Raw genomic sequence first — 15,073 nt, forward strand, 5'->3', positions numbered from 1 at the left:
AGAAGAAGAGGATATGAGGCGTTACGTTAGTAAATGGTGAGTAGATATACGTACTACGGTAACTGAACCATGCATGTTCATATTATCCCACTCGGGTGACGTGCTTCGCTGGTGAGGAGTTGGGGAAAGGGGTGGAACCTCTCCGTGTCCGTCATAGCTACTCACAGACTGCTGCTGCTGGTGGTGTTGTTGTTGTTGTTGTGTCTCGTATTTCCTTGTGTCCACACGCCTTGTCACGTGACGCTCCGTCGTCGAGTAACTCTTTTGCTGCTGCTGCTGCTGCAGCTGTTGTTGTTGTTGTTGTTGCCATGGCGTAGTAGCTATGATGGAATTAGAAGCAGCCTGAAGAGACTTCTCCAGTTCCTCCAACCTGTTGCGTTCCCTTTCTACTTTTTCCTTCTGTTCCGCTGTCGTGCTCCTCTGTGTTGTTCCTGGAAACAATATTTCATACATCTAATACTGGCTTCAATTATATGCACCAAAAAAAAATAATCTTTTCATAATATCATGACCTTATTTCCCCAGAGATTAAATAAGAAAGAAATGATTTCCAAAATTTCTGTATTCAATTTAAGACAGAAAAGTGCATGAAATATTTATGTTTCTCCTTGTTCAAATCTTTTAAACAAACTAACAAGGGAACTAATCATACTGGGTTACCTCCCTTATTCTACAATATATTCTCTCAAATTACTGGACGAATTATGATATACTGTAACCAGTTGATTTCATCATTTAATTCATCTCCTCTAGATTTTAGTTAATATATATTTCATATAATTGAATACAGAAATGCTGCAATCATTTCAAATCTCTCTTGACTATTTTAATGAAATTGCAGGATATTTCTTGAAACAAAATTTGAATTTGCAAATGAAAATTTGAATATCTAAGCAACAGAAATAAAACTCAAGTTCTTTCCAATGAAGCTCTAGTCTATAATTACAACAGCGAAAATCATGAAACTTTACGATATATAAATTAAATAGAATTAAATCAAAATTAATGCAAACGAAAAGACAACAAAAGATTGAAAAAGTTACAAATAAGTATTAGTAATAAATGTTAACGGTTTAAGAAATAAAAGAAAGACTATAGATAAAGATATAGTAGTATATTTCAGTATTAGTGTTTTTGTGGTTAAATATAAATACTTACGCTTCCGTTTAAATAGTGATCAAGTACGTATTAAAGAGCTTGAGTGTATTAGTGAAAAGCACCTAAATCTCTCTATAAAAAAAAAGATGTGGTCTGAAATTTTCACAAATGCTGAATACGGAAATTATTTTCTTTCATGTTGAAAAGTGTCTCATAACCTAAGCTTTTATAAACAAAAATTCAAGTTCAATGTTGTCAATTTCTGTAAGTTTTTTGTCAGAATAAATGCAATTCAGCAATATGGTTTGATCTTCTTTTAGAATATTTCAAAACTTCAAGATTGTTCATTTCAAATTCAAAATCAATTTGATATGCAAAATAATCAACAAAAGAGTCTAAAACAACAAAAGTTAGAACAAAACTCAAAATCAAGGTCATCCGTTAAAAATATTTATGTTAAAAGGGGTTAGTTGTAAATTAGGAAAAGCATTAACAATCAACCGAAACAAATAAAAGCAATGAAGAATAAAAGTGAAATGTCTGCAAGTATTCATCACAAAGCTGAATCCTAAACACACCGTTAGAACTGCATTGTGATTTTGTGACGGGTATCACAGGGAAGGGGAGATAATTGGGCAGAGTGGGGGGAACTTGTAGTGGACTGAACAGTCGGGATCGGTCGGACCAGGGGAAATTTTTGCACAGAGACCCAAGGTGACCCGTAGGACATGAAAACACATCCTGATTGGCTGTAAAGAAATCATACATAAATATGTAAGGTCAAAGGTTGTTATGTTGCTGGCTGAAATGCCAACAAAAAGTATTCTGAATATTAATGTATAACATTGTGTTTGTTTTAAATATATATAAAATCCTTCTACATTTATCTTTTTCCTGAATAAAAACAGCATCTTCGAGAGAAACAATTTGTCAGAAAGTCTGGAGATAAGAGAAACTGGTTTGTTATCAGAAACTGGATTTTGCAAATTCCCTTGAGTCTGTGATTCCAATTTCATTCCAGTTGTTAATGATTTGAATGCAGCACGATTTTTTTTGCAAATAAGTATATTTTTTTTCCAACTATTGATCACTGGTTTTCAAATTGTATGATCTATTTAATCTGTAAGATATTTAAAATTCACTAAGATTTTAATGTGCATAAAATCATCTAAATGGAATGATTCCAAATTTTGTATGGAAGGAAAATTTGTGAATTTATTAGAATCAAAATGTAATCCAGTTCAAGGGAGTTTAGCGTAGAATGCCAGAGAGCTATGAGTAGGTTAAACACAATACCGTTACAATCGTACACAACATCCTGGTAATCACATACACAAAGTCAAAGGTTACACACGCTTGGCCAATCACAACCTCCTATGATATCAAGAGGCGGAGCCATGATCATATATGGCAATGCACAGCAGAAAGGCAAGGGAAGTAATTTGCACACATTTCAGTTTCTCATGTTCCATCGGCAGCAGCACAAAGAATCAAATTTACTTCATCTGCTTTGAATAATACATGTCGATCATGTCTAGTTTTTTTGCAGAGTTATCCTTGAATTTTGATTTTTTTACTTGAAATTTTGTGTTAAAGTCATAAAGAATATTTATCTAACTTTTATTTCCAATTTTGAAAAAAGAAAATGGCCAATGAAAAATAACTATGATATAGAGGTGTATAAAGTGACACATATACATCTGTGCTTGGAGTACAGGATGTTAAAACTGTGATTATAAATCTGAAGTATATATGAATTAAAAGTAAATCATAGTTATTGCAAATAATTACAAATTTTGTGCAAAAAATATATATTAACATTTGAAGTGCTCACAACACCAAATAAAAAATAAATTGAAGCAAAAATCATAGAATATACTTGTAAACCGAATTATTAACAAAAAATAAAGAAAATATTTGTGCAGGAAAATAAATATAATGGACCGACTTGTTGAACAAAACAGATGAAGATAATTTGTATCCTAGCGGCCAAGACCTCCTCCGTATCACATCCCTTAAAACTGCTATTTCTTCGTCTGACGCGAAGCATTTAAACTTTTATCAAAGCATGTTTCTATCCTATAGACGTTGGTATTAAAGCATTATTCTACAAAATTTTGTCTCTTTCCTTGAAACTTGGTTTTAAAGCACAATGTACTAAATCGTGTTTGTATCTGGAAATTTTCTTATCAAAGCACATTTTTTAAAAATTTAAAATTGCTACAATATTAAAAGCACATATAAGCTCAAGCGTTTAAAGCCGAACATTTTCCCATTTTTGTTGGAAAATGTGTAGATTAACAATTTTCAATCTAGAAAAGAATTAAAGCTGTAGATTTTTCACCTGTAAAACAAAGTTCTGATTTTGTCAAAAGAGGAGTAGATGACACTAATTGCTCGGAAAAATAAGTCCCACAAGTTAAAAAGCAAAAGGAAATACGTAGACACCCAATTACAATAAACCAGATCCCTTTTCGGAAACACACTTGAAGCTATAGTTTAAATGCTTACTGACAGCAGAGAAATGCAGTATGTTATTAAATGGCATTAAAATATGCCAGCATATTATGATGAATTATCTATTTCCTCCAAAAGCCTGAAAAAACAAGGCTTGAATTTTGTTTAAATGATCTTTTTCAAGTAATAAGCAACAGCTGCAAGCGAAAATAATTTCAATCAATTATTTTTTTTCACTCAAACAGGAAGTAAAAGAGGAAAAGGTAGATGCGGGATGTGATTGGCTGCGAGACTTGTCGATAGGTAGAGGGACGGGTGCCGGTCGCTTCATACCTGTCCCGTCGGCTCCAGCTGTCCTGTGGACGTAAACCTCTGTGATGTAATGCGACTTCTTCTGACCCTCGGGGTGGGTAAACTCCTGCACCTCTGTGACCTTGGTTTTGGTGGGTGCATGCACCGGCAAGGTCATCTGTATATCTAAACTCTGGTCCCGTTGTGGGTGCTGCTGTTCGACCGAGGTCCGTGATTTGGACACTTGGTACGTCTGCTGCTGCTGAACGGGAGAGAACGGGCGGGGAGATTGGGGAGGGGTTGTAACACTAATTGCTCGTATAATGGGCGGTTTTACTTCCTGTTCTGGCTCCCTTTGTCCGATACGCCCCTGCCATGAACTAGTGCTTGTGTTGCGGGAGCGTTGCATAAAGTCTTTGCTACTTGACCTAACAGGGGGGATAACTGGGGATGTTAGAGGTGGTTGGGCCCGCTGCTGGCCCGGGGATGGGGGTGGTTTTTGTGTTGATGAGGTGCTAGTGGATGTGTACGAGGTGTTATAGAAGGAGTCACCTGTGAAGCCTGGAGGCGAGAACGACCGGACTGGCTCATGGGCAGATCGATCCGTTGAGTATGCATGGTTTTGAGTCACGACGTAAGACGATGAAACAGGTCCGTTGGCAACGGGTGGTGGCGAAGACGCAGTACGATATGTTTCCATCGTCGCCTGTTCCTCAGCCTGGTTATTGGCACGCTTCATAAAGTACTTATTTTGTGCCGTCTTGAGTTCCTCAACCAACTGGCGTTCCTGCTGGACTGTTTTATCATCCTTGCTGTCCTTTCGCTGGCGAAGTTTCTGTTGCTGTTCCTGAAGCCAGGATGAGGTCTGTTCATTCGGCGACATGGATCGTGAGCTGTCCATGGTCCTATTGAAGGACGATTCATTATTGGTATAATAGCGGTTGTCATAGTCTGTTCTGTAGGGCAGTGAGTGAGTCTTAGGACTTTCATCCTTACGCTGAAGTTCAGGGGACGTTGGCCCCGATGTATAACTAAATGCATTTTTAGGCACATAACTTTTCTCCTCAGTTTTTGTCATGCTATAGTTTCTTTCCTCCTTAAACCCCCCGGGGATTTTATACGTCACCTCGGCCGTCTGGTATGTGGTTTTTCCATCCGGAGTGGCTTGTGTGTCGTATGTGCGGAAAGTCCGCGTGTCCTTAGAAACAGAATTAGCACCACTTTTTGGCGGACTCTGTGGAGTTGACACAAACACTGAATCGTTAAGTAGGTCACTCAGAATCATGTCTAACTGCGTCTGCTCGTCCAATGGGGGAACAGTCTTCTTCTGTCCACTGGACACACCGTTATTGTAACTCGATTTGGAAGAGTTCAAGGTTGAGGAAAAACTTTGGTGTAGCGAATCGTTGTTGTTGACATTACTTGTGTACTGAGGCGTGATATTCACGCTAGTGCTTGTTGTGTTCATATTTGAACTGGTGTTACCTGCGATACCTGAAACAGAAAAAATACATTGTCATGACAACATTCACTACTCATCCAACAGAAGTTATCATCATCATTACCAACTTACCATTCCCTAAATACAAAATAGAATGTCCCAGCTCTTTTAAGTTGGACTAGTTTAAATGGTACTGAGGGATAAGCTGGCTTATATCTCCCCTCATAAACTTGTATCAATTGTTTATACTTATTCTTTAACAAATCTAAATCAGTAATAATGAAACAAAAGTGTGGCACTTGTAAACACGGATTCAACATAACATGACTGACCTGTTTCCTGTTCGTCGGACATTATGTTTGAAGTGTACAAATTTAATTCCGAATGTGATAGCCAGTCACATGACAGTGTGACCAACAAGCAAGTGTTAATCTCCGAAAAGCATGGATATCAAATCTCTCGCAACATTTCGACACCCTAGTCCTAGGACATCGCTCAAAGTACTGATATATAAACAAAACTCGAAAGCACTGCCGTATAATAACCTGGTACACAATATACAATATATAAAGGATATAATTCTTGTCGTTTGACGGTATAAGTAGCGCGTTTACCAGAACTGCTGAAGCCAACCTAGTATGTATATATACGTATATTAATTATGTAAACCGTATCATATATTATATAATTAACTCTTGATTATCACAGATTAGTACTGTATGCTTTTAATTACGTATCACGTTATTGGTTAATGGTGATGATCATTATGAGATTGGTCCTAATCAATAGAAAAAAAACTCCATGCATCGATGATCAAAATAAGAACGTAACAAAAGGGCAAAGGGTCTAGAAATGCAAACATCGTATCCAAAAATTTTGCTATTAGTAAAATTTCCGATATGGCAGATAAAGAAAAAATAAAGATGAAAATATTGGATTCTAATAAAAAAAACTTTCCACCAATAAATAAGTCCACTGTATCAATTGCTATGGTAACCAAGATAAAAATTTATCATTCCAAATGAGCATGCCAAAATAGTTCCATTATGAATACAGTGATATTTTTCAAAATCCTAGGTTTTGGTACCGAAAGATACTAATCTATTTCATTCTGTAGAGCTGTTTGTAAGGATATTTTTTCTTCTCTTAATGATATTCTACTGAATTGTGTGGGGCACCGAGTCACACCAAGAAAAGAAATATTACACTGACTTCAAACGTATTGAACACATTGCCATGCGGGAGAAAGATAACAAACAATTCAACGTACATCATCATTTTCTCTAAAAACAAAATGGTCTAAATGGAAATCACAAGCACTGAGATTTGTACATGACAAGGGAGATAACTCTTGCTAACACTACTCTGTCTACAAAATCTTATGATGACCAATGAAAGTACTCACAAAGGATATATAATGTTGTAGCCAGGTGTATGTATTTTGTCTATTGTTCATGGTATCCAATTAAATTCCATTTCTGAATTCTCATATCACAACATCATTGTGTCAAGTTATTGGTCAAAACTTAATTATTTTGCAAAATTTGACAGAAAAAGTATTTGATAGTAGCCAATCACAGAAAAGCTTAATCATTATAAGATTTTTTCCATTAAAAGTAAAGAAAACCTAGGCTTATTCATCCCTGAACCCTTCCCTTCCCAACATCACTGACTATTGATGCAGTCTTAAATCCTAACAAAGGCTTTTTTCAGAGCCAATCACTTTTCACAAAAAGTGTCCATTATGCTTGAAATTAAGCTACAAAACTGTGTTTTATTGTTGTTGCTTTTTATCTATCACCTACTAATTCAGAAGCAAAAACCTACTTCACTATCACCCTCAGAAGTAAATTTCACTTCACTATCACCCTCAGAAATAAATTTTACTTCCCTATCACCCTCAGAAGTAAATTTTATTTCCCTATCACCCTCAGTAATAAATTTGATTTCACTATCACCCTCAGTAGCAAATTTGATTTCACTATCACCCTGAGTAGTAAATTTGATTTCACTATCACCCTGAATAGCAAATTTGATTTCACTATCACCTTCAGTAAGAAATTTGATTTCACTATCATCCTGAGTAGTAAATTTGATTTCACTATCACCCTCAGTAGTAAATTTGATTTCACTATCACCCTTAATTGTAAGTTCCAGCTCAGTCATCCTCAATATGTAACTTTGCACTCATTCCAAATTTTAATAGCAAGTTCTCACTATCACCTTTTAAATAAGATGTTTTTCACTATAACTGTCATTAGATGTTTAACGACATTTTAAATTATTATACTCGGGGAAATATTACATTCAGTGAGACACCACAATGGAATTTTACTTTAATGAACCACCCTAGTAGAAATAGTTATAGATTAATTACAAGGCCCCTGCCTTTTCCTTTCAACATCATTTTGTTTATTTTTTCATGAAAAAAGATGTCTCTCCAGAATGTTTAAGTTAAAGAGATGGTATTCATTCTCCAGGAAACCTCAGATCTGCCACTGGGAATGATGCCAGTGTAGCTTTGTAATAGCATAAACACAAGAAACAGCATTGCAAAAAACAGGAGGCGGCTTCGATAGTTTTAAAACATGACAGTTCAGATAGAACCATTATGGTTGGTAAAATTCACCATGTAATTACTCTTGAAGAGAAGCAACCAGATTTTGACAGGAGCAGAGTTAACGAGGAGCAGAGTTAACGTTCCTGACCAATTCTCATTTTGAAATTAAGCAGGAATGGTACGCTGTTGATTGGGGTACAAATATTTGGTTCATTGCCATGGTAACCCCAATCATCTGTCACTGTCTATAGCCAGCGGAGGAATCCCAGTTTTTATACCCGATTCCCCATTACAGATTAGCACAACCCCCAAACACGACCCATTGGTAGGTTTTCATTGGTCATTAATCACAGCTGCGGAATGTGAATATTGGTTGCTATGGACAACAGACAAGCCGATCTTGGATTGGTGTCATCCACTAGAAAAATATTAATTACACATTACACTAATTATGGCAATTTACAGAATGTCTTGGGCATCTGTATCGGATAATTCATGAGACACCACCAACCTGCTGATGGCAAATCTAGTCCAGCTGAAGGGCCATAAAACATTACAAAAACACTACAAACTAACACAAAACCTTCCAAGAATAAAGGTTCACAAAGTAAGAAACTGAAACCCTTATCCAGACACCCATTAATATTAAGTAAACAACGAAATTCACTTGACACTTGAGATGGACGTTTTTTGAACAGCAGCTGAAATAAAGGAATGTTAAAGTCTGTTTTTTTGTGTTAACTGCTTCAAAATCTGCATTGAGGGAAAAAGTGGAATATTTAAATTCTTTTCCACACACCTGCCAACTACAGGAAGGAGAAACTTAATAACTATTTAAAAGCTAAGACAAACCACTTTTCTCTGTTCTGAATTTGGAACGTTTTCAAATATTTTCAAAAAACTTAGAGAATGGAAGAGTTGAATCTGCTGCAGATTACGCTGATCAACCGGCGCGTTTTCCAGTAAATGTCTGTATATCTGACACTGCCTCATTTTTATACCATGATCTCATCAGCTCCCTCACAAAATAGCATAATTCTGACAGCACTTCCAGAAGATTAAATTTTCTAGTGACATAATTGGTGGACATTTACCTATTAAGATTATGTCTTTCACCGAGAACTTAATTTGCAACTTTTTAATGCGAGTAATACAGAAATAGATTCTGTGATCGTACTTGCGGAAAACAAGAAAAAATCGTCTATCCTAGACTATGTGTTTCTACCTGGTACCTACCAGGGACTATATGGACCAAAAATGTAGCCTATGTTGGTCTTTGGGTACCTACCAGGGACTACATGGACCAAATGTAGCCTATGTTGGTCTTTGGATACCTACCAGGGACTATATGGACCAAATGTAGCCTATGTTTGTCTTTGTGTATGTACCAGGGTCTATATGGACCAAATGTAGCCTATGTTGGTCTTTGGGTACCTACCAGGGACTATATGGACCAAATGTAGCCTATGCTAGTCTGTCTGACCTACCAGGGTCTATATGGACCAAATGTAGCACATGTTGGTCTTTGAGTACCTACCAGGGACTATATGGACCAAATGTAGCCTATGCTAGTCTTTGTGTATGTACCAGGGTCTACATGGACCATAGGAGGCCAAACCTAGACTGTATATTAACCTAGACCATAGGTAGCCTATGTTAGTCTTTGCGTACCTACCAGGGTTTACATGGACCATAGGAAGCCTAACCTAGACTGTATGCCTACCCTACCTAGACCATAGGTAGCCTATGCTAGTCTTTGTGTATGTACCAGGGTCTACATGGACCATAGGAGGCCAAACCTAGACTGTATATTAACCTAGACCATAGGTAGCCTATGGTAGTCTTTGTGTACCTACCAGGGTCTACATGGACCATAGAAAGCCTTACCTAGACTGTATGCCTACCTAGACCATAGGTAGCCTATGTAAGTCTTTGCGTACCTACCAGGGTCTACATGGACCATAGAAAGCCTTACCTAGACTGTATGCCTACCTAGACCATAGGTAGCCTATAATAGTCTTTGTGTACCTACCAGGGTCTACATGGACCATAGGAAGCCTAACCTAGACTGTATGGCTACCCTACCTAGACCATAGGTAGCCTATGTAAGTCTTTGCATACCTACCAGGGTCTACATGGACCATAGAAAGCCTTATCTAGACTGTATGCCTACCTAGACCATAGGTAGCCTATAATAGTCTTTGTGTTTCTACCAGCGGCTATACATGGACCATAGGTAGCCTATGTAAGTTCTTTTGCATACCTACCAGGGGCTCCTTGTATCAAAGGCAGTCTATCTTTGTAGCTTTGATGGCACCTGGGGAATCGGTACATAGTAAGTCTTAGACTCTGCGTTCCTACCAAGGACTTGATGTACTGTAGGAAGACTGCTCTTCACTTTGTATGAGAAACCTATCCCAGTGTTGCGGCCATGGTGTATAATCTTGTCCATTTGTTTAGCTGGAACCTGCCTGGAGCCAGCAGGTCTACTTGTAGTAACTGTATGGAATGTGAACACAACTCTCCACATGAAACCGTGTGTACAGGTCAGTGACTGTTTTACCACTACTTTGCCAACACAGGGGTGCTAACCTGTACATATCCTACAACAGGAGGATCGGGATGTGGACTACTGGACCCACTGACAAATCCTCAACAGGTTAAATCAAGCTCAACCTGTTAGTACAGTCTATAAAGGATATTTTAGTACAAAAAACTAAAATAAGGATCCATGGGACTTTATATTGGTCGAGTGCTGAGTTCAGGATTGTGTAGTAGGGCGTGGAAGAGTGATAAAGATAGTGTTGTTGCTTGGGCTCGAACTAGCGACCCTTGGCTCTCCAGCCCGATGCTCTACCGCTGAGCTAAAGGGAAATTCCCTTCAGCTGATGCTTGTAAGGCAACCTAATCAATCCACATCTTTAACACTATTCCCCCCTTTTTCAAACACTAACCCAGGTTCTTTGACTTCCCACCAAGGGTTCTTCCACCTTGAACGGGGAGGGTCAACGGCACCAGTTTGTTGAAGGACAAGGAATAGTGATAAAGATAGTGCTGTCGCTGGGGCTGGGGCTCGAACCTGCGACCCTTGGCTCTCCAGCCCAATGCTCTCACGCTGAGCTAAAGGGTAATACCCAACAGCCGACACTTGTAAAGCAACCTAATCAATGTACAGGGGGCTATCTCTATTGTTCTGAAGGAAAGGAGCCTAACTATCCTATCCTTGTTTCCCTAGAAATCAATGTCTCTATAGTCTAAGTTGAAATCATTCACCGTTATGCACTACATCTATTTGATACAGGTTTATCTGGTTGCTGCCAATATCTGGTGTTAATTGCATGGTCTATTTTTTCCAAACAGCGGGTGACCTTCATAAACACAAGCTCGATATTTTACACCAATTATGACAAAAAAAGCATAATGAAAATTCATCTTACGCAAAAAATGTATGATCTTTTACTGTGTAAGCATAAAAACCTGATTTCATCAAAATCAAACAATCATAACATCACACCCATCTTTTGGTAGGTTTGGCGGAGGGTACAGATCCAAGTGCCAGAAACTTTACATTATTATCCAATGACAAAACCGTCTAATACATCAGTTGGCACAGATTGACGATCACAATTATACCCCCCTCGTCTTCCCTAACTCTACCTGGCACTGCAGCGGCCAAAGGAAGGGTTATCCGTTTACATACATATCTAACATCAACCGGAATCACAAAACAAAAGCTCTAGGTGGTTGCCTTGCCAACATTTCCTGACAGCATTTGTGACATTGCTTTATACTTATGATGCTGATGTACTTCTCTGAACCCGCCTCTCCGAGTGTGTGCTAGCATTGTCAGAACTGACAAGTCGTGTGGGGGACATGTACTCTCGTGACTGTAACCCACACACCAACAGGTGTACACAAATGTATTCTGAAATCAAACATGTCAGTTGTGGTGTGCGAAGGTCACCATGAAGGTCAAAAGGTCAATATTACCAGGTCAGTTGTACTTTTACCCTTGTGCATTGACCGAATATTCTGTTACCAGATCAACCACAAAATCCCACATATCACAACCTCCCTCCCTGCAACACACCAACCCACAAAATCAGAATGCAATAATAGGATGTGCCACTATATTTACATATATTGATGCGATAAACACCGCCCCCAAAACTATGTGCAACCAATGACCAATCAGAATCTGCCCACATGGGTAAACTGTGAATTTGCTTTACCATAACCAATTAAATCTTTTATCTTTAAGTGATGCACAAAATACATTCTACTCTGTGATTGGCTACTTTCTAAACCATACACCTGGCTACACCAGAAGCAAACATGCAAGGCTTGGTATACCGGAAGAGGATGCAGAGATACCCGAATCCACGCTGGAGGTATGGGAGCCATTTTGTTGATCATGTGACGTCGTGCCATTTTGAAAAAGTGAACCGCTCGTGGTTTCGACATGTTCATGCTTGCGTTTAGTTACGGTAGCATACAGACTGCCATCTACTGGGCCTTGTGAGTGCTGTTCTCGGATGGAGCGGGTGGCGCCCTCTCTTGATGAAGACGTCACACTGTTTTCATTCACATCTGAAAATTAGTCGGATATATTGCAGCTGTCATGCAGAAAAATAAAAATGTCATCAAACTGCTGTGGTAAATGTTCACAAATTTGTTTTATTTGTGATTTGACAATCTTTTCAAAAGATAAGTGCTTCCGTATCTGACTGATGATATTGTATCTATTTTGGAAATGTATAAAACCACAGCTACATAATTTTGCAGTAAGATCTCATTCTGGATTTCATTTTCCAGAAATTCACTTTTCATAATAAGCAGAATTTACACACATTTCTTGAAACAGTTCAGTTTTAGTTTTTTGTTTGCTTGTTTAAAAACTTGAGAATTTGATTTCAAAATATTCGGCTATGTTTTCACACTACAGGAGATAATGTAGTCAATAAAATTAAAATACACCTAGAACATATAAAGGAACATTTACCACAATGCAACTATGGTGATATAAAACTGTTATTGGGATCGTCATCAAACACACAAAATCAATTCTGTGGGTAGATGGTGGCAAGATGTAACCTTGAACTGTATCAAGGTCGTAACCTTGGGTCTTGTAAAGGTCTTATACAGGATCTACTGTATAATCTAGGTCACAACTTCATTATTTTTATAAGTACCGAAACCTTTGTTTCATAACAATATACAAATGTTGAGATAGTTATCTTGAACAAAAAATTACAATGAATGGGTCTATTGGTCTTTCACCACTAGGGTACTCAAAGAATGTGTATGATTTTTTTAATTTCCCGTACTACATTCGACTTCTTTCTCCATTACATGTTGATGTTTAATCTTACCACCACATAGCTCCATGCAGTAAGACCTGATGAAGGCTCAGCTGATGAGCCTGGTACTACTCTAATTTTAACTCATTCAACCCTGAAGACACATTTGAACTCTTCCAATTCAAAGGTTGGAATAGTCCATTATGAAATTTCAGGGGTGAATGAGTTAACACTACTAGATAACAATGAAACATACACAGCACCTAATAAACGTCAAACATCACACTTCAAAGAACCAATGCCTTCAACTCGGTCTTAACAGCTCTCGGCTGTTAACACTGAGAATCCTCGGCCAATGTACTCATGTATATAAATAGGGTTCACGAATATTTAAGACAAATAAAGGTTCCAAAATAGAGAGACGATAAAAAAACAAAGGAATTTTTCAGACATGTAACAAAAGATTAAAAAATAAATATTATATTTTTTTTTGGTATATCATCATTTCCAGCCCATATGTTACTTTGGGAAGAATTTCCAAGCTGCTCTCTACGCATACTCTCATATATATTTTTTTCATGAATCAAATAGTGACGGAAGCCAGTCTTGTAGTTTGAAAGAAGAAAAGATTATTGGAAAACTATTTCAAATATTTACACCAAAAAAATTACACAAAAATGAAATATTTTTAATTTTTTGTTAGAAAGATACTTGAATAAGCAGTTCTACAGGAATACACAGCAATTGAAAGTATTTCTTTGAAATGTTGATGTTTTAATGTTGAAAAGTTTGAACATGAAAAAATAACATGTAAATAAATACACAAACAACAAACTTTGGAAGAAACATGCAGATGTAGAAACTGATTTTCTTAGATGAATTTCCTAGGTCAAAGTTCAAAATGTAATCTAATCATTTCAATGCAAGAAGATTAAAAAATCACATGCAATCCGTACCACAACAAGACTCCACCACCAATTATCACAATGCTTCATATCATACAAAATAGTACACAGAGTAAAATCATCACGCCACTCGTCTCAGGTAGACAAAGATTTGTAACGCCATCATACCCTAAATGTAGGTACTACAGAAGTTTCAACAGAAAGAAAATGTTCACATTTATTGTACCCTTCAAGATACAGGTAAATTTCAGGAAAGAGGTCAACTCCATTCTGTCGGAGTTTAGGAGCATTACAGTTCATTTGTACATGAACATCACCAACCTTTTTCTAAAACACGGTGAACCATAAATTCAAAGTTTTACCATTTTTGATACAAATCCAATTTCATATCAAAATAATTCATGTTGATTTCAAAGTTGTCTTACCCGATGAGTAAGTTTTTCTTTGTAGAATATCTCAAGAATTTGCATAGTCCAGTATTAAAGTTTCATAAAATCAAGTGCTAGCATGAACTATCGAAAATAAAACTCCATGGTCCCATCTTTTGTGTAAATGTTAGATGTGAATATAAATTTCAAAATTAAGGCACTTTAACAAATTCCACAAAAATTAATATTCCCATACTGTTCAAAGGAAAACATTTTAAACACATGTTTATTGTGAAAGTATAGATAAACATATTTCAACCCAAGAAATAAGATGACAGAGCATCAACAGAAATGATAAAAGCTCAGGCGGTTATTTGAAACACTCAACTACAGCGGGGTAATTCACCTGGGACAATACGGTAATAATGAAGCCAGGCTATGATGAGATAGATACCCATTTGTATGCAGTAAAGCTCACCAACAGATGAAAGGCATCGTTTAGTCCATTTCAAATCAGATACCATAACATTTTCAATTTATCAGAACATCTCACATGATTTTCAAATGGGGGAAAAGCACAGATTTTTTCTTCAAAACAGCGGAATGTATCTGACAGACTCCGGTTGAGAAACCAACGACTAACTCTGCACTTT

At 37.3% G+C, this 15,073-nt stretch overlaps 1 protein-coding gene across 26 annotated transcripts in view; it reads right to left on the bottom strand.

Moving 5' to 3' along the window:
* The window catches only part of LOC110452090 (serine-rich adhesin for platelets-like), a 291,726-nt gene that overhangs the window by 25,796 nt on the left and 250,857 nt on the right, over positions 1-15,073 (bottom strand). For 22 of the 26 annotated variants that reach the window (XM_021500386.1, XM_021500399.1, XM_021500388.1 and 19 more), the window contains 3 exons: positions 12,201-12,437; positions 3,889-5,340; positions 55-431 (listed from right to left, as the gene is read on the bottom strand). In XM_021500386.1, the coding sequence (XP_021356061.1) occupies positions 55-431; positions 3,889-5,340; positions 12,201-12,437 (2,066 nt within the window). The remainder of the gene's footprint in view (positions 1-54; positions 432-3,888; positions 5,341-12,200; positions 12,438-15,073) is intronic. The other 4 variants (XM_021500387.1, XM_021500396.1, XM_021500400.1 and 1 more) reach the window with 4 other exon arrangements.

Source organism: Mizuhopecten yessoensis, unplaced genomic scaffold, assembly GCF_002113885.1.
Source record: "Mizuhopecten yessoensis strain PY_sf001 unplaced genomic scaffold, ASM211388v2 scaffold6383, whole genome shotgun sequence".
Taxonomy (NCBI): Eukaryota; Metazoa; Mollusca; class Bivalvia; order Pectinida; family Pectinidae; genus Mizuhopecten; species Mizuhopecten yessoensis.